The sequence below is a fragment of the Lissotriton vulgaris genome, chromosome 12, assembly GCF_964263255.1.
Source record: "Lissotriton vulgaris chromosome 12, aLisVul1.2, whole genome shotgun sequence".
Lineage (NCBI taxonomy): Eukaryota > Metazoa > Chordata > Amphibia > Caudata > Salamandridae > Lissotriton > Lissotriton vulgaris.
The window spans coordinates 119814956-119839606 of NC_141700.1; the positions used below are offsets into that span (position 1 = coordinate 119814956).

General features: G+C 42.0%; 1 protein-coding gene across 1 annotated transcript in view; it reads left to right on the top strand.

Annotated features, from left to right (window-relative positions):
* Window positions 1–24651, top strand: part of LPL (lipoprotein lipase) — a 77259-nt gene that overhangs the window by 43793 nt on the left and 8815 nt on the right. The window contains exons 5-8 of the mRNA XM_086947471.1: window positions 12337–12570; window positions 16718–16960; window positions 19785–19905; window positions 20405–20587. Of these exons, the coding sequence (XP_086803597.1) occupies window positions 12337–12570; window positions 16718–16960; window positions 19785–19905; window positions 20405–20587 (781 nt within the window). The remainder of the gene's footprint in view (window positions 1–12336; window positions 12571–16717; window positions 16961–19784; window positions 19906–20404; window positions 20588–24651) is intronic.

The following is a 24651-nucleotide window of genomic DNA, read 5'->3' on the forward strand; positions in this document are numbered from 1 at the left end:
GGAATTGAACCTCTGTGATTAGCACTTTCCCTTGTGAGATCTTGGTTTCTCATGTATCTTCAAAAGGTTGATCAGGGAATCCACTGCTGTGAAATCTTGATTTCAGTGTGTTCCCCTGTCGCTGCGTACTTGTTTAGCAAGGCTGCTAGTTCTTGCTTGGTATCATGTGTCTGCCATTGGTGCATCTTTTAAAGAGTCTCCAGAGTTTCTGCATGGGCCTTCATTGTCTCAGTTGATTGGTGGAAGGTGATGTTATCCTCTCAGATCTTTTCCTATAACACTAGTCGAGAATGGAATGTCACCCAAACAAGGACCGAAGAGTCTCCAATACGTGGGATGGGTTGATTGGTGGAAGGTGATGTTATCCTCTCAGATCTTTTCCTATAACACTAGTCGAGAATGGAATGTCACCCAAACAAGGACCGAAGAGTCTCCAATACGTGGGATGGGACACAAAATGGCGCATGTGCTGCCATCCCACACTGCCATTTGCACTCACCCAAGTTATTATTCTTGAATTTATGTACCTCTCCATACTCCGAAGGAGGCACCAAAGTACATTTTTACTTTTGCATACCACACTCCATGGGAGTGATTAGAATGGAAAAGTGTGCCTCTTGTGTGGCTTATGTGGATAGTGTTGTGATGTTGTGCTCCTAATGTTTTGTCGGGCGACCATTTTACCAAAAGTAGTGAGAGGTAGATAGATGCTGGTTTATGGCTGGATGGAAAGGACTTGAGTGTAGTGTGGTAGTGGCGTAACGCTAAATGATGGAGCCCCCCGGCAGAATGTGATGGTGGCCCGAGCCTCCAAGGTCTCATCAATATTCATTGGTTTTGGGCTGAATTGGGTTGGGGGGTCGTCCACTTGAAGTGTTGAGGACCCCTTTGCACCGCACGGGCTGCAGGAGCCTTTGTTACACTTCTGTAGTGTGGCATACATGGAAATTGTTTTGCTGTTGTACGTTTATAGCTGAGATGGCTCACACCATGTCACAGTAAGCACGTTACACCGTCTATGCACAGGTGTAGGAGAAAAGAGCGGGAAAAGATGTGGTTATGATGGCGTGGTAGATACCTAGTGATGGTGGATGGTCTGTTTCCTACAGTTTTAAGCACATTCCATACAGGCATAAGCAGTGCCCATAGGTGACTTATGCTACCGGTGGATGTCTATTGGTATTGCCACTTGCAAAAGGCAATCTTTATTCCGTCAGGAAACTACACTCCAAGAACACAACTATTTAGACGATACTTGTAGGCAGACATTAATAGTCACCGGGTCTGCATTAGACCCCAATCGATGAACCCACTGAGAGCTGACCCTTTAAGGCAATTATCAGACACCATAGCTGGGTCATGATATTGAGGGAGGGACCCCAAAGTGCACCCCTTTTTATAAGGTAGCTAATACCCCCACTGCCCAAGTTCTGTGTATACTCAGAGGGGTGGCAGCATAATCCAGGGGTTCATCCCGTATCTTCCCTGTAGACTGTTGTGCTTTGCTTCTGCCTCATCTCTGTCCATCCAACGCTCCAAACATGTCCCAAAGGGAGGCAGAGCCGTTTCCTTTCTTGCTGCCAAGGCATGGAATGAGCTCCTCGTGAACCTCGCCTGATCCCCTCTGAGACCATATTCCGAAAAAGACCTAAACCCTGCCTTTTCTCTATAGGGCAATACGTATTTGGTTGGTCGGTACATACCAGGGCTTAGCCCGTTTGCGGCTACACACTCTTTGGGGTAGCCGTGCACTGTGTAATTTGCTCATTCATTCATCCATTCATTCATTCATCAATAGTGAGGGGATCGACCGGCATTGCTGAACCTCTCCCTCCTTATGAGACCCGATATATCTTCAGTTTAATGATGAGTTTAAGGTTGCTGGAAGCAAATCATCCCTTCCAAAAGGCTCAGTATCTTATGTCCTATTACATTTCTGGTAGCTGCATAGCTATTATGCCAGCTTTGGCTTCTTTCATCTTATCCCTTGGTCACAGAGGCTACATTAAAATGGCTGCTAAGTAAACATGCAGGGTTATGGCGCTAAGATCTCCTTCCTCCTGCCCAAGTGTCAACACTTGCCTATTCTGCCTACTTTTTTGAGCAGGAGGGCAACACTCAAAGTGGTCTGAGACCCTGAGGAGAGCAGAAGTGGTGAAATCACCTGCACCGAAGTCCCACTGGTGGCTTCTTAGAAACAAAGGGAATCACCATGTTTAATTTCTAGGACACGCGCCCATTGCAAGTGCAATATAAATGCCCCTACTCTTGGACATTTGTAGGACGGACGGAGGTGGTTACATTTTTATGGACAAGCTATGGTTATACCACATTTTATACTTGGTCAACCAGGGAGTGTTGGGGGTAGGTTTGGAATTAGGGTAAGTAAAAATGTAAGAGACAGTTGATAATCTACCTTTTTCATGTCAATAAATTCATCAGAGGTTGCAGTGTAGCAGTATTCCTAATGCTAAAAGAAAAATGGTTGTTGAAGTTTCGTTATTGACATTTCTCCGCAAAGGCATTTCTCAGTAACTGGTTTTCATTGTAGGGCAGTCTCTGGCAGGGTATTTCTCTGATGTAGTTTCACTGTAAATATAGGTTTTGAAACTTTATTTTTTCTGTAGGGTCTTCTCTGTAAAGTTGTTCTGTTAAACCTATTTTCTCTGTAAGGGGTTCTCTGTATGGTTATTGTTCTGTAATTACTGCAGATCTTTGTCTGTAAATGTATTTCTCTGTACAGGTGTTATTTGTTATGATTCAAATCCGACTTGGCTTCAGCATTAATTAGTTGTGAGTTATAATTGATCTAGCCCTACAAGGTAAGCTCATCAACAATTTCTGGGGATACAGCTGAGTTTACAACCCCCGATTTTAAACACCGAGTGGCCGATTCATAATTTGGCGATTGGAGGTTTGGCAGTCATGACTATGGAGTAATTGACTCTGTTGCCTTGACTGCACCCCCGCCCGCCAATTTATGAAATGACAGCCAGGTGGGCGGTCATTTCTGAAAGCATTGCAAGGAACCACTGTCACAGCGGTTCCAGTCAATTCTTTTTGCAGTTTGATGCATGGCTTCGTCAAGCATGATGGAGCCGTAAAGCAAACTGTTTTCTTTTCTATTTTCAAAAACGAAATCCCGAAGTGGGATTGTCTTCTTGAAAATACAAAAGACAATGCTCCCATCGGCATGGGAGACCTCTTCCATGGCGAGGGGAGTGTTATATAATTTGACTACCTCTTACCGCCAGGGTTTTCCTGGTGGTATTAGGAAGTGAAAACTGACCTTTAATTCTGCCCATTTTATTTAGTTGGGCAGAATTAGAAGTCAGCCTTCGACAGCCCTTACTTCATCAGAGGGATTCAATTATGGCGGAGATGGGGTAGTCTCCCCTGTGCTTTAACGGGTGCTCTGTCGCATTAAAATCAGGCGGGTGGACCACAGTCTTGGCGGTATAGATATTTAAATCCACACTGCTAAGCTCTGAATCAGGCCCTTTGGTTTACAAAGAGGTGAAGAGACTTTCCACAAAGTCGCCCTGCTGCTAACCTCACTCACAAGCTCTGTTCTTAAGGTGCTCATGACGAGACCAGCTCGTCATGAGTCACAGTGGAGCTGTGCTCATGACGAGCTGGTCTCCTCATAACGGCTCCACGCTGCCCACGCGCGATTTATTCCCCATCTGTACGGGCAAATTAATCAGTGGGTGGGGTCGTGACGAGACCAGCTCGTCATGAGCACAGCTCCACAGTGACTCATGATGAGCTGGTCTCTTCACGAGCAACCGCAGCGCCGCGTGCGCCCCCCCCACACCATGGGGGAATTACCCCCGCAGGGAAGGGGTTATACCCTGGAATTGTGTGGTTCGTGGTTCGCGGAAACACTCATTAGAGCAGGGATACTCAAAGGAGGGTCAGAGAACTCCTGCACCCCCCCTTACCTTTACATGTACCCCCTGCTGAGCAGCAGCACTGAGCTGCTGTTTACTTGACAGAGAATTGACATTAAGAAAACTATTAAAGGGGCAAGCAGTTATTTACATGTTAACTAAACTAAAGGAAAAGAAACAAGGAAGGTGTCCTGCAACCTCCTCTTCAGGGATGTGTTAATTTTAAAAACATTGTGCAACAAACAAACAAATTCTCTTCACAATTCAAACTTGTGTTTCATTAACATGTGTGGCGTGTTAGGATAGGCCCAACACGTGGGTGAGGGGCATATAGTAAATGAACACAGAGACAGTTGCACAGTTAGCCGGAAAGACCCCGAGCGGATACAACTGCTCGGCACGCGTGAAGGTATCCCACCCTCGTCGCCAATGTGGCGTGTTAGGATAGGCTCAACACGTGGGTAGGGGCATATAGTAAATGGACACAGAGACAGTTGCACAGTTAGCCGGAAAGACCCCGAGCGGTCTTCCGCCATGTTTATTTATACCCCGGCGCGAGCCCGCCCCGGGGTATGCGTGCGTGCGTGTATGAAGTGGATACAATGTAGGAGAGAGCCCGAATGGCTCTCTACATCATGCAGAAGCATTTCACTTCAGTACATAAGATTGCATTGAGAGGCATTTTTAGAAGCAACATTTTCGTACATGAACTTGGAAACAATAATGCCTTCCGCCGCCCTACCAACAAAACCATTAAGTAAACCAAGAGACAAGTCTTGTGTCAAGTGCACCCTCTGGGCGGAAAAGGTTGTTATTGTACTTGGAACAAATTAATAGTTTCTTTTATCAAACACAAGAGAACGCTTTCCACCGAGCAGATTCTGAGCGTATGTATTTCAAAGTACTTTCATAACGAAGAGAAAGGAGGCAGAGGGAAATAAAACAACTGCCTGGGATCACACAATTTGGTCAAGTGGTGGAGCCGGGATTGAGCCCACGTCTTCCGGTTTCATATTGTACAATTTAGCCACTAGAGGGGTATCTCTTTCAATTTCACGGTTTACATCAAAGTTAATGCTTTGTCTTTTATTTTTTGGCTATGAGGTTAGAGTGTGGCTAGCAGGCTGAAGCCTCAGGAAGGTTTGGTTAGTTTTGGGCTCGGGGATCCCAGAGAACCTCGAGCTGAGTCAGAGCCAGGTATCTGGCTCGAACCTTCTGTGGTGCAGCAACCTCTCTCACATAATGGCAATTGAGGGGACAAAGGCATAGGAAGGATATAATTTACCCTCAAAATAACCCCACCAGTCACAGTCCATAACATGTACATGCTTCAGAAGGCGGACCTTATGACAATGGGCGGGGGGATAACTGCACTGGACTTTAATTGCACCGTTTGATCACATGTTGTGCCCTCTGGGCTGTTTTTCCTATGATGTCACCTTGAAAAGCCAATAAAAATCTGTTTACAAAAAAAAAAAAATTACATGCTTCGCTTCCCCCATGCCCAACTTATACCGCACTGACCCTCACCCTACTGTCAGCAATACGTTTCGGTCCCTGGGGAAATTATTGCGAGTACCCAAGCATTAGAGGATCTGCAAGTCAGTGAGATAATGACAGCTTTTGTCGACAACCCTATCTTTCTGAGAAAAGGCCCCGCCTCGTATTCTCAACTTGAAAGCATCGACTTTGAATGAATGGTTCCTGAAATTTCTAGATAATCTGTACTTTCACATGTCTTGTTGATGTGTACCGGAACTTGTTTTACACTTTTGTAAGTCAAAAGTCAGGCAAACCTGTTTAGTTTTTTCTATGATGTGCAGAGCATACACTGCAACATTAAGAACACGTCCCGCAACAATGTGTATCAGACCGCTGGGATTTAAAATGGCGGCATGCCCTCCTTTTACCCTGAAGGCCAGTGCTCTTTTACACAGTTTCTAAATGCTGTTTATTTTAGTAGCTGGTATGAACTCTGTCATCGTCTAGCGCTGTGAGGCTTATTTTGGACTACTCCTTTTGCAAAAGGTATGTGTTAGAATGGAGGATGTGTGAAGCACAGGATTTAACCTGCATTAACCTGTTGATCATATCACTTGACTATAATGACAGGAGAAGTCCAAGTTGGAATATATGTACAGTAGTCTGGGACTCCGCATACTTCGATGCGACACATGATACGCCCAAGATTCTATGACCACCTCTCGATTATTGTTGGACCACATCACACCTTAAGACTACATAGTACAGCTGTCGCATCTTACTGCATGCACGACAACCCTGCATACAGTGCTTGGTCCGTGCTCCATCACAGGTTCTGAGATTATCTATTTCTTCCTGCTCTACCGCGCGCTTTATCAGGACTTAGTGTAGCTTTTGCTTCCAGCTACACAGGACACAACCTATGTGCAGTACCCATTTCCTGTGCATACATCACAGGCCACATGAGCAGGTCCTGCAACTTCCTGTTATGCCACATGCCTGTAAGTGCCTGCAGCTCATTCCTCCTGGTGGACCAAAAGTCCTGTAAATGATTAATAAGATAACTGATACAACAGGAAGCATGGATGGAAAACTACCTACGGCATCTGGATGAATATGCACCACTTCAGTTGAGCCCCAGCTGCAACAGTGCTGGAGCACCCCCTTGTGGTTTACCCTTGATACCCTCTGACGTGAATCGCATAGAGGTGGGCTGGCCTACATAGAAAATGGGATCCTAACATAGATGTGCCTTTAAAAGGCTGTCAATTTCAGGACTGCACCCCTGAAGTTTGGCTGCCTCTTCCCTAGACCTAATCGGCTTATTCTGTCCTCAGTTGGTGCTGGGAGGTCACTGTGCATCTGCTGTGCAGATATTGTCTGTTGTGTGTACCAGCCAGGCTTGTAGTCATCTAAAGAGCTTGTGTATATGACTTCTCAGCCATTTCACAGTGAGTGGCTCCAGTGTCTTTCAGTGAATGGGGCAGCCAGAGTGCTGGAATGGTTTATTTGCTTCAGATGTTTCCTGCAAACACTGGAAATGATTATGGAATGGGGTTTCACAAGAGAATTCTTCCCAGGTTGAGTTTCTACGCATTTTTGGCACAGCTAGTCCTCACGCCTTGCTATCTTTGATGTGAATATAAAACACAGCACACTATGGGCCTTCTCACGTTTAGTGTGGGCTACAAACACTAATTAAGACAAGGGCTCTGCTAAAGTTTTGGGATGACTTGCACTTTACATAGTTCAAAAGCTGGAGCGGTGCTGTTTTACCACCTTAGACAGTGGATAATGGTTGATTGTCATAAGAGCTTTACAGATGTGCTGCTTTTGGTAGGAAATATGGAACAGTTATAGTAAACAACAGAACATAACACAATATCATATACAAAGCAACATAGCACAGTGAAAAGATAAAAGGTGAGAGTACAATTAAATAGTCAAAATAGAAACAAAAACAACAACCACAGTACAACACAACATCACATTGCAATAAAGCAGGACAAATAGCAAGCTGCAAAAAACAACAACATGAATATATCACCACCACATCAGAATGCTTATCAAAAAACATTCACAAATATATGACATATCATCTCCAGAGAAATATACTTTCACAATATGGTAGTATAAGGTGTGTGCACCAAGCACAACATTAAATTACCACAGAGGCGATACAAGTAGCGCATGTCAAATTTGCTTTACAATGTGGCCACATATGAGTTTGCTATGATTTTATGAAAGCCGATAGGGAAGAAAAACTATATGAGTTCGCATGGACGACCAGTTGCAATAAATGTTCTCCTTGTAAACACCGGAGCTGAGGTGTAAGAGTGAATCCGAACTCATGAAGGAGGGTTGTTCCTCCACCTATGAGGTTTTGAAACCCTGCTAGATTGGGTGATGGCAGCATTTACTCTCATTTTTACCACCTCACCTTCTCTATTTTCTCCACGCTTGGAACATACTCTCCGTAGTGAAATAACCAGGTCTTGACATGGAATTAATGGGCTCACTGGTTAGGGTAGGATCTTTAGCAGTCATAAGAAGAAATACCATAAATCCTTTAAAGTTCCATAGCCTCTACCATTGGTCGCCAAAAGGAGAATTGATTTGCCCGCTGCAGTGATTACAAACTGCTTCACTGCAGTGAGCTAGAAAGTGTCTCTTCTTGAAGATCTGTTGAACCATGATACAAGACCTTGTTCTCTGATCATTGTAGAAGGATTCTTCTCCGCACCTCCTTCTTGAGCATCTTTTTAACCAAGCTTCTCATTAAAGTCCAGAATCTTTGAACCGGCGGCCATAGAACTGTACCGTAGAATATATATATAAACATCTACTCCTAACATCTATGGATGTACCAAAGGACAGCTGATCATTGGGCTGGTTTTGATCTGTACATCTTCAATCTGATGCTTCCCCGAGGGTTGGCTCCTCAGTTTGGTGGTTGATCAGGTTTTCAAGGAAGTGTTGAATTTGTGCCGGTGCTTTCAGGTAGTGGACACCAGCACACGTTTGTAGGCACCAGGACTATATTTGACCATTAGACTTTCACCCAGAGCAAAAAGAAGAAGACATCAATCGGAGAACAGAGGATGATAGAAAAGTAGCAAAGGAAAAGTGAAGTCGGAAGTGAGAGTTCAGCAGTAACAAAGAGAGAAAACCATTATGAAACAGTAGGGAGATAAAAAGACAGGAAGTGTAATGTGGAGGGAAAAATAGGCAATAGGTGGGCGCAAGGCTTTTGTTAGCCAACGTTATCTATTGGCCTGTTCAGCTGTCATTTGTTTAAGCCCACCACATCAGGCAGCAGTGCGAAACAGAGTGGCTTATTTGAGCCATTGACTCTTGTACTGTGAGTTATGGCGCTTTACCTGATCACATGCAGATGGTAGCCAGAAAATAATGCACTCCAATTGCTTGACTGGTGGGCCAATAGTTTGTTTGGCAATTCCATTTTTCCTTCCCATCCATGACCATTGTTTTTTTATGATGTCTTCAGATTGCAGTAAATCAAGCATCAATAGTAATATATTTTTCTCTGATGATAATTGAAACTAATGTGGGCTTTTCTACCTACCTATCCTAAGTACATTAGGCTTCTTGAAAGCATCCCAACATTTCTATTCAAATTATATTATACAAATTTTTATTATTTTTCATTTACTGTTTTTATTGATAATCTTTTCTTTTTGGACTACGCTTGCAATCAAAAATAAACAATAACTGTCAAACCCTGTTTGCTAAGACCAGACTTATTGTTTTTCCAGTGCTTGTTTTCATCTGGAGATATATCGCGGGGTCCTGTGTCCATAAACCTCTCCCGTTTTTTAGGCTAACAGTTTACAATCGATGTGTTTAATGTGTCTTATTTAAATTATAATATTTTGTATTTAGAAATGTTTTTATGCTTTTATGGCCTACTGCCGAATAAAGATGGGTTGACTGAGTGACTGACAATCATTTTCAGCTGTAACTGTTGCAAACTTTGAGGATGAATTCAGGCTTGACCTGCACGTCAAACCTGCCATTTTTCAAAGCGGACATATGTTCGAAACTCTGCCAGCCATTTGTTGCCGCTTTCAAAGTTACTCGATTTCACAGCTGCACGCTGCGCGGGTTTCTTTCCCAAACTCTGTATTTGATTAGTTTGTTTGTTTATACCTTGAGCAAGCATCTTGGCGGTCCCTCTTTCTTTTGTATTGTTTATTTTTATCTATAGCAGCATGGGCTGTAATTTCCGCCGTTATTGAGCTGAATTGGTAGCCTTTGCTCTTCTGCCAGCGTGTTTCCCGCCATTCCTGACTCCAGCTGGGCACTGGGGTTATTATAGTTCATACGGTCTTTGTTAAAGAGTAGACGTAGCACGCCATGACACTGACGTTGGTTGCGTGACTTCTCGTGCGCAGGTGGTTTTAATAAAGACTCCGCTATCCTGTGATTGGTCTAGAGAGGCAAGGCCCTTGAGTGGGTGCACATGCTGCCTCAGGGCTGACAATTCATTCTTGGCAAATCACATCAACGGAGCTTTGAAAATGCTGTATTAGGTCATTTACTTAAAAGCATAAAAGATCGCCATTTTAAGCCTGCTAGATAATGCCCCGGTTACTTAGCGGTAATCTTCATTACTCCGAGTATAGTCTTCCTCACCACATGACTTACAAAATGAGCTTCAGCTCCACACCATAACCCCCCAAAGCAAAAAGTCAGCCTCCCATGCCTCCCCAAGATGGCCGACCCATTGCCACCTGACCTCTATTAGAGGCGGGCCAGCCCAACCCTTCAGCCTGAAACTACCAAGCACAAACATGAAGCCAATAGCCAGACAGGGAGGGAGGGATGGGAACTCATGTGGCGAGGAAGACTATACTCGGTGTAATGAAGATTACTGGTAAGTAACCGGGGCATTACCTCCTTGTTAGTCTTCCTCGCCACATGACTAACAAAGTGAGCACATACCAAAGCCAAGCGGCTTCATGGAAACTCACAAGAAACCAACGGACCACGATGGGTCCCCCACGGAAGAGGGCAAAATCCAACAGGCCAGCGAGAGGAAGAACCACCCCAGAAAGAGGCAACCACGAGCAGGAAGACCAGCCTGGGACAGAAAAACACCGGGAGGGCCGAAAAACTGGACCCCAAAGACACGAAGTGTCCACAGAAAACGTGCCCCAACCAAAGAACAAAGGAGAACAGAGAAGGCACGGCTGCCAAATGGACAGTGCGAGGGCCAGAAGGTAGGGGAACCAGAGTGTGAGCCCGCTGGAGCAGGGCCTCCCCCTTAGGGCACCAGGACCTGCTGGAGCAGGACCTCAGCCCAACTTACCTGATCAGACGCTCTGGAGAATCGGCAGCGCAGAACTAAAAAAACAGGCTGATGGGTTGGGCCGGCCCGCCTCTTATAGAGGTCAGGTGGTAATGGGTCGGCCATCTTGGGATGGGATGGGAGGCATGGGAGGCTGACTTTTTGCTTTGGAGGGTTCTGGTGTGGAGCTGAAGCTCACTTTGTAAGTCATGTGGCGAGGAAGACTAACGAGGAGGTAATGGGCAGTTTGCTGGTGCAATAATTAACAAAAGGGGAGAGAGAGATAGGGGGTGGATTCATTCTCCCAAACAATATAAATAAACAACAAGAATCCACCAGATCGGGCGATGTGCTCCCTACTGTGGTGGGGATCACATAGTGTTTTTAAAATACCCCTCGCACACCAACAGGACCCTTGGTGTCATGCTTCATCATTGGGGTCTTCGCACCCCTCTACGGGATGCGGCGTGCTGCGACCTACGACTACGCGGGAGCACGGATATTACAGACTATGCGTGGTGCGTACCCATTTTAATAGTACCAGCTTGGGGCTCATTAAAATAGTTCTGACCTACCCCACGAGGCAGGCACTTTTTAACCATTCACTCACTTAAACTACCTCACCACATACTCACAACCAACCCTCACACGCACCACGCATAGTCTGTAATATCAGTGCTCCAGCGTAGTCGTAGGTCGCAGCACACCGCATCCCGTAGAGGGGTGCGAAGACCCCAATGATGAAGCATGACACCAAGGGTCCTGTTGGTGTGTGAGGGATATTTTAAAAACACTATGTGCTCCCCACCACAGTAGGGAACACATCGCCCAATCAAGTGGATTCTTGTTGTTTATTCATTTTGCTGGTGCAGCCACTTGGTCCCTCTTTACAAGTGGCTTCTTAATTCCGACGGGATGTCGACATCAGTTATCAGTCCCCATTGGATTTAGGAGGTTTGTGGGAACACAGCAAATCTCTTAATTTAACAAGACGACTTAGGCTAGTGGAAACAGCTGAAATCTCAGTTTGAAAGGGCAGACATAAAATGAGGAATTACTGGGGGATCAGGCTCGAATTTACAAATTTCCCAGTAATTCCTCCTTTTATAATGAACCCTCAGGCCCCAAGTCGTAATGGGCCAGATTTTCATCACTCATGTTATCCATAATCTCAAGGTTTGTGAAATAGTGGGCAATTTTCCAAGCCTCATACTGAGGGCTGTGGAGGGGATACATTTGGCAAAGAAGCTACTGCTGGTCCATAAGGAGCATTTACGCCAAACTGTAAAAAAGAAGGCCTACTGGCTTTTTTTACCTGTTATTTCAGAAACAACCCCCAATGCAGGAGTTTGTTTCTGAAATTCAACAAAAAATAACGTCCATGGTGTGTAGGGAGCTTTCTCCTAGCTTGTGCATCGATTATTTTTCCTTCTTTGACCTGGAATTTCATGGATGGAACTATAGGTGTCACGGTGTCTGCGATGTCACTAGAACACTAGAAGAGGACTATCCTATATATATAAGATCCATAACTAAATATTTACAAGTTACCTCGTTAGTTCCAGATGTCCACCCACATAACTTGAAAATATGTTATGCAACGTTAACTGCTGTTTGAATTAAAACATTTACAACCTTTCTTTCCTTCAGGTCTGGATCCTGCAGGGCCAAACTTTGAATATGCCGAAGACATAATTCGCCTTTCTCCTGATGATGCAGATTTTGTCGATGTTCTGCATACGTACACAAGGGGATCTCCAGACCGCAGTATCGGTATTCAAAAACCTGTCGGGCACATAGACATCTATCCCAATGGAGGAAGCTTCCAGCCAGGCTGCAACCTCGGAGAAGCTCTACGGATAATAGCTGGAAATGGATTTGGAGGTATTTCTTGCAAACTGAAATTTTTTAAAGTTAGGTTTGAAATTCAGGACACTGTAGAAGAATTAGCTAATAAGGACTGTTCACCACATGGGGTTATAGTTTTCAGAAGGATGCTGTGTGCATGCTCAACTGATCCAAGTAATTTTATAAACATGATTACTGCCAATGGATTCAGACATAGGAATATTTCACATTAATTCATTTTGTAGCTCTTGACTTTCCACCAAGCAGGCAGCTGAGAGACGTTTATGTACTCTGATTGGTAATTACAGAAAAAATGTGGAATAACAGCGACACCACCAGCAGGGCTATAATAATGTTTAAACCAGAAACTTGCAGAGAAATTCACTTTATTGTTATTGCTGGATTTCTATAAAAGGGCCTTTAAGATAAAAAAATTACATATTTCATGTGCATGAAACACTAGCTAAAAAGAAATGAGTTCATAAGTAAAAACCCATGGTTTAAAATTAAGTGCACATTTTTAACCAAATACTTCCTTTATAATACTCCCATTAGGATATCTGAATTACTTTATTACTCAATGTATCACTCAAGTTCCAAAAGTAGATGGTAACCACCTCCCATTTCAACATCATATCTGGATTTCCAATTACAAAACAACATTTATAGTAGGGTTGAATTTCACCAATGACTCTATAAACTTGATGCACAATCTTAAACATCTCAGAGTGTTTAGCATGACCTCCTTTAATATATTTAATCTTTAAAGATTATTTAAGGTTTTTGCTGGTTTCCTTATCCTTGTTATGAACAAATCTGTTATTTCACAGCAAAGCCTTCTATTTAAAAAAACCTTAAATCTCATAATTAGTGACACACATTTTTCCTTATCCTTCTGGACTCTAAGTACTGCTTTTGTGAAGTTGCTTCTCAATAGATTCAGTGGAAGGATAAAAAAAAAAAAAAATATATATATATATATATATATATATATATATATATATATATATATATATATATATATATATATATATATATATATATATATATATATATCACGCTCGCTGGGGAGGTCCAACTAGTAAGCCGCACTCTGACACACGACAGCTTTTCCCCAAATCAGCTTTTATTTGGTATGAACAGCCATTCTTTCCAGTTCAATAGCGATGCGCCGCTGCCCTGACGCGTTTCGAGGTAGTCTCTTTATCAACGGGTGAAGCGGTCCCGAGTGCATGCTGGGCATTACCTTCCATAAGCGGCTGTCCTGCCGCTAAGCCCACCCCCCTCGGAAGTGAGGGTTGCTGAGTTCACGATTCACGGGGCTCTACATGCAATACACAGGACGAAAAGGATAAGAACAGCCAGGTTTCCGGGGGCTCATGGAGAGCCTTGAATGCATCCATCTAAGGACATATCAGGACTACAACTACCAGTATGCAATGTATGGCCAATTGATGGCGTACGATATCGCATAAATATGGAAGGTAATGCCCAGCATGCACTCGGACCGCTTCACCCTTTGATAAAGAGACTACCTCAAAACGCGTCAGGGCAGCGGCGCATCGCTATTGAACTGGAAAGAATGGTTGTTCATACCAAATAAAAGCTGATTTGGGGAAAAGCTGTCGTGTGTCAGAGTGCGGCTTACTAGTTGGACCTCCCCAGCGAGCGTGATGTTAAAGCGGCTGTCCTGGCGCTAAGCCCGCCCCCCCTTCGGAAGTGAGGGTTGCTGAGTTCACAATTCACGGGGCTCTACATGCAATACACAGGACGAAAAGGATAAGAACAGCCAGGCTTCTGGGGGCTCATGGAGAGCCTTGAATTTGTCTGTAATTTTGAGTGCATACATCTGAGGACATATCGGGACTACACCTCCCAGCAAGCAACTTATGGCCAATTGATGGCGTACGATATCGCATAAATATGGAAGGTAATGCCCAGCATGCACTCGGGACCGCTTCACCCTTTGATAAAGAGACTACCTCGAAACGCGTCAGGGCAGCGGCGCATCGCTATTGAACTGGAAAGAATGGTTGTTCATACCAAATAAAAGCTGATTTGGGGAAAAGCTGTTGTGTGTCAGAGTGCGGCTTACTAGTTGGACCTCCCCAGCGAGCGTGATATATATATACATACATATTAATAAATATCGATTGCTCAGCACAAAGTGTAGTCCGTATCCCGTTTTCAGTGAAGCAGCACTGTGGGTAATTACTATTGTGTGCTTACGCCAGCTAAGGCTGAAACGCGTCTGTCGTTTGTATTGTTTTGTGCGAATAAATCTTAAGTGGGATTTAACTGACACGAGTGCTGGTCCTTCTGTCCTTTGGCAGCGGAGCTTTATATATATATATATATATATATATATATATATATATATATATATATATATATATATATATATATATATATATATATATATATATATATATATATATATAGGCTTTGCACCCTGTATGCACGAATAAAAATACATCACAAGTGAAAGTACTTTAAGTCTGGCTGTGGCGTCATCTGGTGTCCCGTTCTTGTCCGCACGGAAAGTGCATCGAGGGACAGGCTGGAGCTTATATATATATATATATATATATATATATAATGTTTCTTTATCCTTCCTGGCGTACATGCAAGGATAAACTGAGAGAAGCTCTTTCTATTCTTCATTTTTCTCACCAAAGTCTGTTGTTCTTAAGAAGTGTTTAGCTTTTGTGAATCAGAAAATAGCATTTGATTCAGTAGATTGGATGAAACTTTGGGAGGTTCTCTGCTGAGAAGAGAGATTTTACTGTAATTACAGTTCACAACGCAGTTGTAATTCAGGCAGTGTAATATATACCAACCCCTTAAACAATCCAACTGTTCCCCATGATGTGGGGGGCAGGCACCAGTTTGTTTTATCCCCATCTAATTGAATCTTTTTCTCAATAATAAGAGAGTGGTATTACAGAAGATTAAGCCACGTGCCATGATAGGTTGATAGTGTTATTTGCAGAGGAAGGCGAAAGACTGATTACCCCAAAAAGTCATTTGTCGACATTGCTAGAATAGATAGAATTACATTACGATACATTTACCTGTAAATTGAGCAAGAAGGCAATTTGGTTCCAAAGATATTGGGCAAGATTATAATCAAACCTATGTCTTGGACGATAGACAAAATTAAGCTTTGCTTATTTGACTATGAATATTTAAGAAACATATCTCCAGTCAAGGCGATCAATCATCCTGATAAAAGAGGGTGGGTGAGTTAAATGATGTGACAACTGAGGTTTTATCTTTCTATGGTGAGTCTCTAAGACCTTGCAACCTTCCTCGTAAATTTCAAGAATCTTTTAATATCCCAAAAGACTGGATGTTAAATATGTAAAGAAAAGCTAGTATATTCTATGGTGTTTTTCTAGATATTTATGCACAAAATCAAACAAATATGGAGAGGGAAGTATGCTGTAAGGTTGTCTCCACTTCCACTACCATAGTCCTTTCAGACAGAAGTTGACCTGCAGGAGTAATTAACCGTCCAAAGCACTGTACTTTCCTTTAACCTTCTCAAAGGATATGTGAATTAAATAGAATTGGGAAATCCCTTATGAAATTGTAATTCTTAGATCCCCTCTCCCTGGAAGTGCTCCCTTGAGGGTCAAGGTTGAACCTGCTCATATGCTCGAGGTATCAGGGCAAGGATTCAATGATGAAAGATTCCTCCAGGTGTTCCTAGTGGATGAGAGACCTGTTAAAGCCTATTTTTATGCCCTTGCAGCTTAACAGTTGGAGACATTAAGAATCTAGAGAGAAGGTTGACTCTGTTTGATAGGTGTTAGATAATTATGCAACCATGTCATGCAGTTAACTTTTTTTCACTTTTAGTATCTTAATTTGGGGTAGCTATTTTGTGATTTTATAACTGTATTCAAATGTATTAAGATCCAGTGTATTGGAGTAGTTGGAGGTTTTATATAATTTGAGTTATGTGAATCTTTGGTCATTTATTACTTCATGATACAAGTACAGGAATTATATTTGAATGGCTGTAATATAGCAATACATCTTACTTTTAAGTTTCCTACTGTTACAGGTAGGGAGGAGACACCACATATCTGTAATTTAAACTCATGACAGGAATGACTTATATTGAATGATATCACTTTTTGTCAATTTAATTTATTTCCGGTTTCCTTTTTCTAAGATATTGACCAGCTAGTCAAGTGTTCTCATGAACGTTCTATTCACCTCTTCATTGACTCTCTGCTTCATGACGAGAAGCAAAGTATGGCTTATCGTTGCAACTCGAAGGAAGCGTTCGAGAAGGGGCTTTGTCTCAGCTGTCGGAAGAACCGCTGCAATACCCTGGGCTATATGGTCAACAAGGTTCGGGGCAAGCGAAGCAGCAAAATGTATTTGAAGACCCGATCTCAGATGCCATACAAAGGTATGTCTCTAATGCAGTCTGACTGTGGTGGTTAAAGTTTTTTCCTTCTTCGCTATTGAGTACCAACTGGTTCTACTTATTTCTTGAGGTAGATAGATTGCACAGTATAGAAATATTGTCATATCTGGACTAGTTGCAACAAGCCATCACTTACATTCATAATACAGTGGTTAAATTCCCTTACCTGAAGCAAAACCGCCTTTTTATATATGTGATCTCTTTTACGCCACGTTCTAATTTTCTGTGAAAAAAAAATGGGGTCGTAGCTGGTAGATTTTACATTGTAATGATGATTTTTTATGACAATAAAGAATACGCAGTGTCCATCTGTATTTAGTAGGGTAAGCCAACAATAGAACCACCTTGCTATTAAATACACTAGTCATTAATGGTTTGTAGTGCTGAAGCTAAATACTCGGATACAAATTTTAACTAGAGTCAAATACAGTCATTGACTACCAGCGCTGTCTACCCTTAAGTGAAAAGCTTTCTAATTGATGTGTCCCTTATATGCTCAGTATTGCTGCAGTCAATCCAAATATCAGTATTACCACTGTACATTCCATTTAAAATAATTGTATGAAACTACATTGTATGTAGTTATCTTGAAATTCTGGAATAGATCCAGCCCCCTGGACCTGTTTTGGACAAATATTTCCTACATGGCTCTTCAGTTATTATTGTCCTTTGCCAGAACTGTTTCCCTTGTGTTGGTACTTGGTCTTTACACATTTGTGTCTCTTAATGTTCACCCACCTTGGAAGTTGTACTGGTGCTTAAATTGTGAAAAAAAACAGAAGAGCAGAGTTCAAAGCGTTTCTTAAAAGCCTGCCACCGTAATTGCCAAATGCTATGGTTACCTAATACCAAGGTTCCCTATTCTTGCTTCCAGCGCATGCCTTTCTCTTCCACCACCCTGCACTTCTTGTCTCTTTATCTCAATCCTACAGATTGCTTTCTCCCTTTTTCATTTTCCACCATCTTTCCCTTCTTTTCTTTCTTTCATTCTCACTTGTTATGGATTACAATACCAGTGGTGACATATAAGTCTCAGTCACTAAAAATTTGAGTTGGTGCCCATCACCCGGCCAAATTAAGCACTGGATTATGTGCATTCCCCTTGATGTTTTACATCTAAATGTATTTTGCAATAAGCTACTCCTTCGTCACTTGCTTACCCCTTCCAGTCGTGTTTTGTGATCTCTAGTCCTACGGACAAACTTCCACAGAAAAAGTGGCCATTTGACTATTAAAAAGAGGCCTTTAAGTACTTTCCTTTATTTCTTATATTATATAATATTACTATTCATGTTAAAGCACATAAAGCACTTTATGGCGAAATGGGAAGAAGGTATTTTAACCATTTAATAACAGTATATAAGAGGAAAATCCCTCTGACATTGTTATAGGGTGCGGAAATTATAACAATAGATCAATGGCACTTTATGCACAGAGACCGAGGGGTAGATCTTGCGTTCTACTTGCAATTTAAATATGATGGCACCAATCGAGGCATTACGCTTTGCAATGGGTCTGGTAAGTACTTTTATAATGGGATTGGCAGCCATAATACGATGGCGTTACTACCTTTTTCACTCGCCGGAGGATAGATACTCTTAGGAACTTTATAGGCACAGAATGCGTTGACCCTATAAGGAGGGATTGCACATTGATGACAAATCTTTCGAACACACTCAAGCACTTTAGTCTAAATCTGGCAGATCTGCTAAATGTGAGCTATTTCAACCTTAAAAGTTATTTGAAAGCATCCATGAAAATTAGCACAGGTTCTGTGGGGTAACAAAGAAGCTCAACGTTCTTTTGATTTTTTTTAACAATCCAGCAGGATTGCTGAAAAAATTACAGTATTTTTTTCAATTTTGGCTGGGTGGGTCCCCCTCACCCCATGGGGCCAAGGTGGGCAGGATATCAGGGTTTCCCTACCCTGCCCCCCTATATTATTTTTTTTTGCATAACTACAGGACAGGGGATTACGTCCTGAGTCCTGTAATGGATGCCAGCAACATTAATCGGATGTTGCTGGCAGCCAATCCGAGTTTTTGCTCCCGCGGGTATCTGAGTCCTGCGGGAGCAAATTGCCCAAGAAAAAAATAGCTCCAAGGCCAATCAGAACACTCTATTTTGAATTGGTGCTCCCGCGAGAGTCTTGCGGGACTATCACAGACCCAACCATCCAGATATACAAATATTTCTGACCCTTAATTTCTCAAAAACTACTCAATGGATTTACACAAAATCACCAAAAAGCACAATCTGCGAACCAAGATCTAGTTTCCTGCTAAATTTGGTGTAGTTCCGTTCTGCAGTTTTTGCGGTAGCCCTTATTGTATAAGTCTATGGAAAATGCATGGGGATTTCGTGATTTGGGACCTCCCTTTTTTCTCAGCTCCTGTTTAACGGATCACCTCAAAACTTTCCATACACAAACTAGTCAAAAAGTCAGATGTATATTTAACACCAACACTTATCCTTCACCGAGATCCATAGAGATTTGTTTAGACATGTTAGACTTAAACGGCAGCATCTCACAGTATGGCCTGATGGGTAGGTGAAAATATGAAATCCCATCATGTACCATGACTGATTTTCAGGTTGAGCTTAAAAATTTGAAGGACTCCCTTTGATACTCATTGTATAGATATTTATCCTAGATCAATATCATCAAAATCTGGCTTCATGTACTAACATTGTACCCTCCATCTCTGACACCCATTTGGAAAGGAAACAGAAATGAGTAAATGAGTTCTGCTACGACATATTCATGAACTTGTAGTGATGCAATGTGTTTACTCTCCCACTGCAGTGTTTCATTATCAAGTGAAAGTGCATTTCTTCGGGAAAAAGAACTTCACAATGACAAATCAACCACTCCTGGTCTCTCTTTATGGCACTCATGATGAGCACGTCGACATGGCAATTATATTGTGAGTCAACTGTTTGATGTTTTTGGATACTTATCATTGCATGTTTCATCCATGTTTCTAATGACGAGTTTATGATAATATGCAGTATGGTTTCCGTTTACTCCAACAATTGTCTACTTTAACAGATCTATATTTTTCACATTGTCCATGTGCTATGGTTAACTTTTGTGTTTTTATGGCCTTGGGTCAATCCTTAATTGGAACAGATGAGTTCCACAAAGCTCAGAACCAAGTTGGTTTCGGAATATTTAAACACTTACGTGTTTTAGTATAAGAGAAGGCTCTTTGCATGACCCAATAACTCACTCTTTTTTAACCACTGAAGCTAATACCTTGATCATCATTACATCATTCTCTAGCATATATCTACCTTTTCAGCACTACACTCATTGGATTTGATGTGGTAATTGTGTTCCCACACATTGAGAATGTCCTATGTCACTAGGACTTAACACTTTGACAATATTAAAGTCTGCGATACATCTGTTTTATTTTGCAGGCCGGAGGTTTCCACGAACAAGACCTATTCCTTCTTACTGTACACTGAGGTGGATATTGGAGATCTGCTAATGCTGAAGATGCAGTGGGAAAAAGATTCAATCTTTAGTTGGTCAGACTGGTGGACCACCTACACGCTGGACATCCAGAAAGTCAGAGTAAAATCAGGAGAAACACAAAAAAAGTAATTGTTTTTCTCTACTCTGTCACTGTCATTCATTTATCAAGTTAGAAAAAGAAAATTTTGGTGTCTACAACCAATCCATTATTGTATAGTGAGTGAAGTTTCCTGCAGCAGTAACATTAACAATGACTACTAGCTTATCAACTGCGGCCACAGGCATCATAAGATTAATAAGTCCATCAAATGTGCATTGCTGGCATTATTAACAAATGTGAAGGATTGGATTTAATTTTGCTGGTAAGTTTTGTGAGTGACTAATGCTATAGATACACAATATTTTGCGTAGTTGGATAAAGACAGCGTAAAAACAACAGATGGATAACAGAAGGATTAAAGTTGACTGAGGAAGGTTAATGGATACATGAAGATCAATTAAAATAAATGGATAAAGATAAATGGATACAACTATTAAAGAAACATGAACACTGTTGGAGGAAACAGATAGGAAAATAAAGCAAAAAGTGTATAGATAGATGAGGAAAGATTGATAAATCAATATCAACAAGAGAGTGAGGCATTTGGGAGGCTAGTTCACTTCCCCTGTAATTTTTAACCCTGCCATAGGGCCCCAATATTAAATGTTTTAAATCACAAATCACTACACACACCAAAAAACCCTGCTCTGCTGAAGTTCAGGCATCGCAGCACACCCGAGGTGCACACAGTGCCTTGGGTGGGAACCCGATGATGAAGCATGCCACCAACTAGGTTGTTGGGTGAGGGTTCTTTAAAAAAAACGAATGGTTTTCTCTGGACACAAACCTATCATTCCTGTGATGGCCAGTTCTTGTTGAGACGTTAAAAGATTGATAAAGACAATTAAAAATTACTAATTGTAGATGGATGATAAATAAAGAGATGGATGTAGAAGGGTTACGTAGGCCGTATGAAAGATAGATCTGGGAGATGGATGAATCACATAACATAGGTTATATTACATTTATGGATCAGCCAGTCACACATTGAGAAGTGCTCTAGAGTAATTAAAAATGAAATGCGAGTTGGACAAAAAGGACCACACATAAGTAAAGGGCCACAACAGCCTACTTGATGGAGAGAGATTTGGGTATAGGTATGCAGGTGGGTAGGGCTCTTTTAGGTTCTATATTTTTTGTTGTCACAGTGTATCATGTGTCCATCACATTAAAGCATGTATCTGCAATAATTATCATAAAGCATGTTGAAATTAGATTTTAGCAATCATGCTGCAAAATGTAATCATTGCAGAAATAGGATATTGTATGTGGTTGATTGTTCTCACCGCCTGGACTGCTCTGGTGGCTGTGACCCCGAGATATGTTTTGTGAGATGCATGGAACACCAGGCATAAAGTGCAGGACTGCAGAATTAAGATCTAGGTACAGGATGTGATACTTCGGCTTCTTCTGTGGGTGCCAAACTAACTCTATGAGTTTAAGGAAAAGGCCTTATAAATTCCTCTTTCTCGATGGTGGTCTGTCACTATGATGCCGTTAAAGGTAACCAACACAGGATGAAGTAGGGCCTTTTCCTTTGCTGTGAGTTCCTGCTTAAATCAAACTTAATAGTTTCAGAAATTTCCCATATGTTTTATTACTGCACAGTATTTAACTTTAAAGCCCACATTCATTCTCTCTTTTTAACCCATAATGTTTATTTTATTTTCCGTCATTCATAGTACTTTGATGGTACACATAGTAAAAGCCCCATCTTTCTATGTTTAGCTTTGTAATCCTTCTGTTTCTCAGCCATGGGCATCCTACACAATGGAATCTTGGGAGTACCACACATTTTTCCTAAGAAACATTTTTCCCTTTCCCAAATACCTTCTCAAAGTGCCATTTGCAGGTGTCCGACCCTTTCTTGTCTTACTTTCCTATACGCATTTCAAACTGTGAAAAAGAATATACATAACTCCGCTCTCTGCTAAAAAGTGTTTCATATTCCCGCCCCTGCTCTTAAATCCAAAAAGTAAAAATGCCTTTTACCGCCACCCTGTAATCAAAATCATTATGTAAACAAAAATATAAAATTATGCTGGAATGGGCCCACAAAACAGAATTTTATTTGCATACTCAGAGTATGCAAATAAATTTCAGTTTTGTGGTCTTCAATCTGTGGGCGCGACCCCCAGGGGGGCTGTGGAGTCGCACATTCCCCAGCCTTACATGTGCAAACAATCCAAAACATTTGCTTTCGTTTTGGAAAAAGACAGCCGTCCCTTGATGGCTAATTTCGATTGTGTCATGTAAAGTGGGATTTATGGAATGGCAGCACCCAGCGGGAAAACCCCTAGCAGCCAAGGTGTTAAAATGCTCCAGCTGAGTCTCCTTTGCTGTGAAAAGCTTTCAGGCCAGGGTGCCTGGTCGCCTGAAAGAAATGCGAATGTGCCCTATTAGGTAATCTGCAAGTGCAAAGGGTGCTTGGCACCAGTGAATCACTTCAGGCTTTGTGTTGACAAAGATTTGTTTTTTTAGTGGTAGTCCAAAGACTTAACAACTGAGCTGTGAAGTGCTTGCTTTCAATCATAACTGTATTTACATAGCCTTTAATACCCCTGAGGAGGTGTTGAAGGGACAGTTATGTAAGAAAAAAAAGATTGCATTACAAGCGCTCTGGTATGACTAAAATCTACATTTGGAAGCACCATTTGTATCGTAAACCTATTTACACATTTTGTATCAGTCTATCTCTACTTTGTGTAATGCAATGCAAGTATAACATAATGACTTACATATTCACAGTGCTTTCTGTCACAGGCTGTGACCTCATAGCACGAAAAATACACAAGTCACTATACTCCACTGCACCAACCAAGATTTATTTCTGTGTCTCTCTGGTTACACACAGACCTCTGTAGTGCATTAACTAATACAGGTTTCATAATGTACTACAGGGCATTTCCCACTGAGTAACAACTTTTTACATTTGTTTTTCAGTTACGCTGCCCATTATTTTATATGTAGGTGCCTGATAGTGAAAGACCTGAAAAACTTTTTTAACACTCCATCGGCACAAGCGTCTCAACCATACCTATGAGGTGGCGCAAAGTCACCCGGCACGTCTTTGCATGGCCTCATAGATATGAATAAGAGAAAGCAGCTCACTGCGCTGCCTTACTCTGCGCCAAGTAGGTGTTCCATGGGCGTTGCATGGGGTTCCCATGGAATTTGATGCAGCACCATATTTACAAAATCATGTAAACCTGGGGCAGCGTCAAAAACCTATGCCTCGCTAGCGGAGGTGTAACGAGGAGAAATGTTTTAAGTTATCCTCGCTTTTTCCTCTTTCCATGTATGCTTCATTCTGCAGCTCACTTAGAAAGAAGAAAACGCATCTCAGGATTGTTTTTGTGAAGAAAGGTGCCCCTTCCTGCACAAAACAATCCTGCCTATGTTGGTGCTACCCAGAGGCACTAGTAGCAGACTTTGCTTCCACTCGAAGAGCCACGCTGTTCAAGCAAAACGCAGCTTCAAACGCATGAAGTGCAGACTTCGCTGCCACTCGAAGAACCATGCCGTTCGAGCAAAACACAGCCTCAAATGCATGAAGGGACAGTCACGATTACGGCAACCGCGCATTCAAAACGCCATGCCGGAAACTTTATTACTGTGACTTTAAGCAACAAGAATTACGCCACACTACTTGGCTCTTCCCGTCTGACGTCCGGTCACATTAGATACAATCTTGGATTTCAGAAAGTACAACCATTTCATAAGTCAGCTAATCCGACTCCTACATGACGCCATCTTTCGAAAAATCGAATTCACTACGCCCCCCTGGTTGAACAATAACTTTATTGATCATTGGTTGATCCACAAAATAGTATTCTGTGTCCTGAGGAGAACCCCAAGAATAAAAGGGATTCGAAACGCGTAGACCCTTTGGTTTGATGTTGTATATCAAACAAATGCTCTGCTTAGGCAGATAGGGCTGGTTGTGCGTTGTCTAAATTTTCTCTTGACGTTGTTATTGTTATCTAAAGATTTGGTGCACAGCCAAGTCTTCACATTGAACTTTTGCATTGTTTGGTTTTAGGCCCCCTAGTCCGTTTAAAGGTCTAAAAATTCTTTTTTTGTCCTATG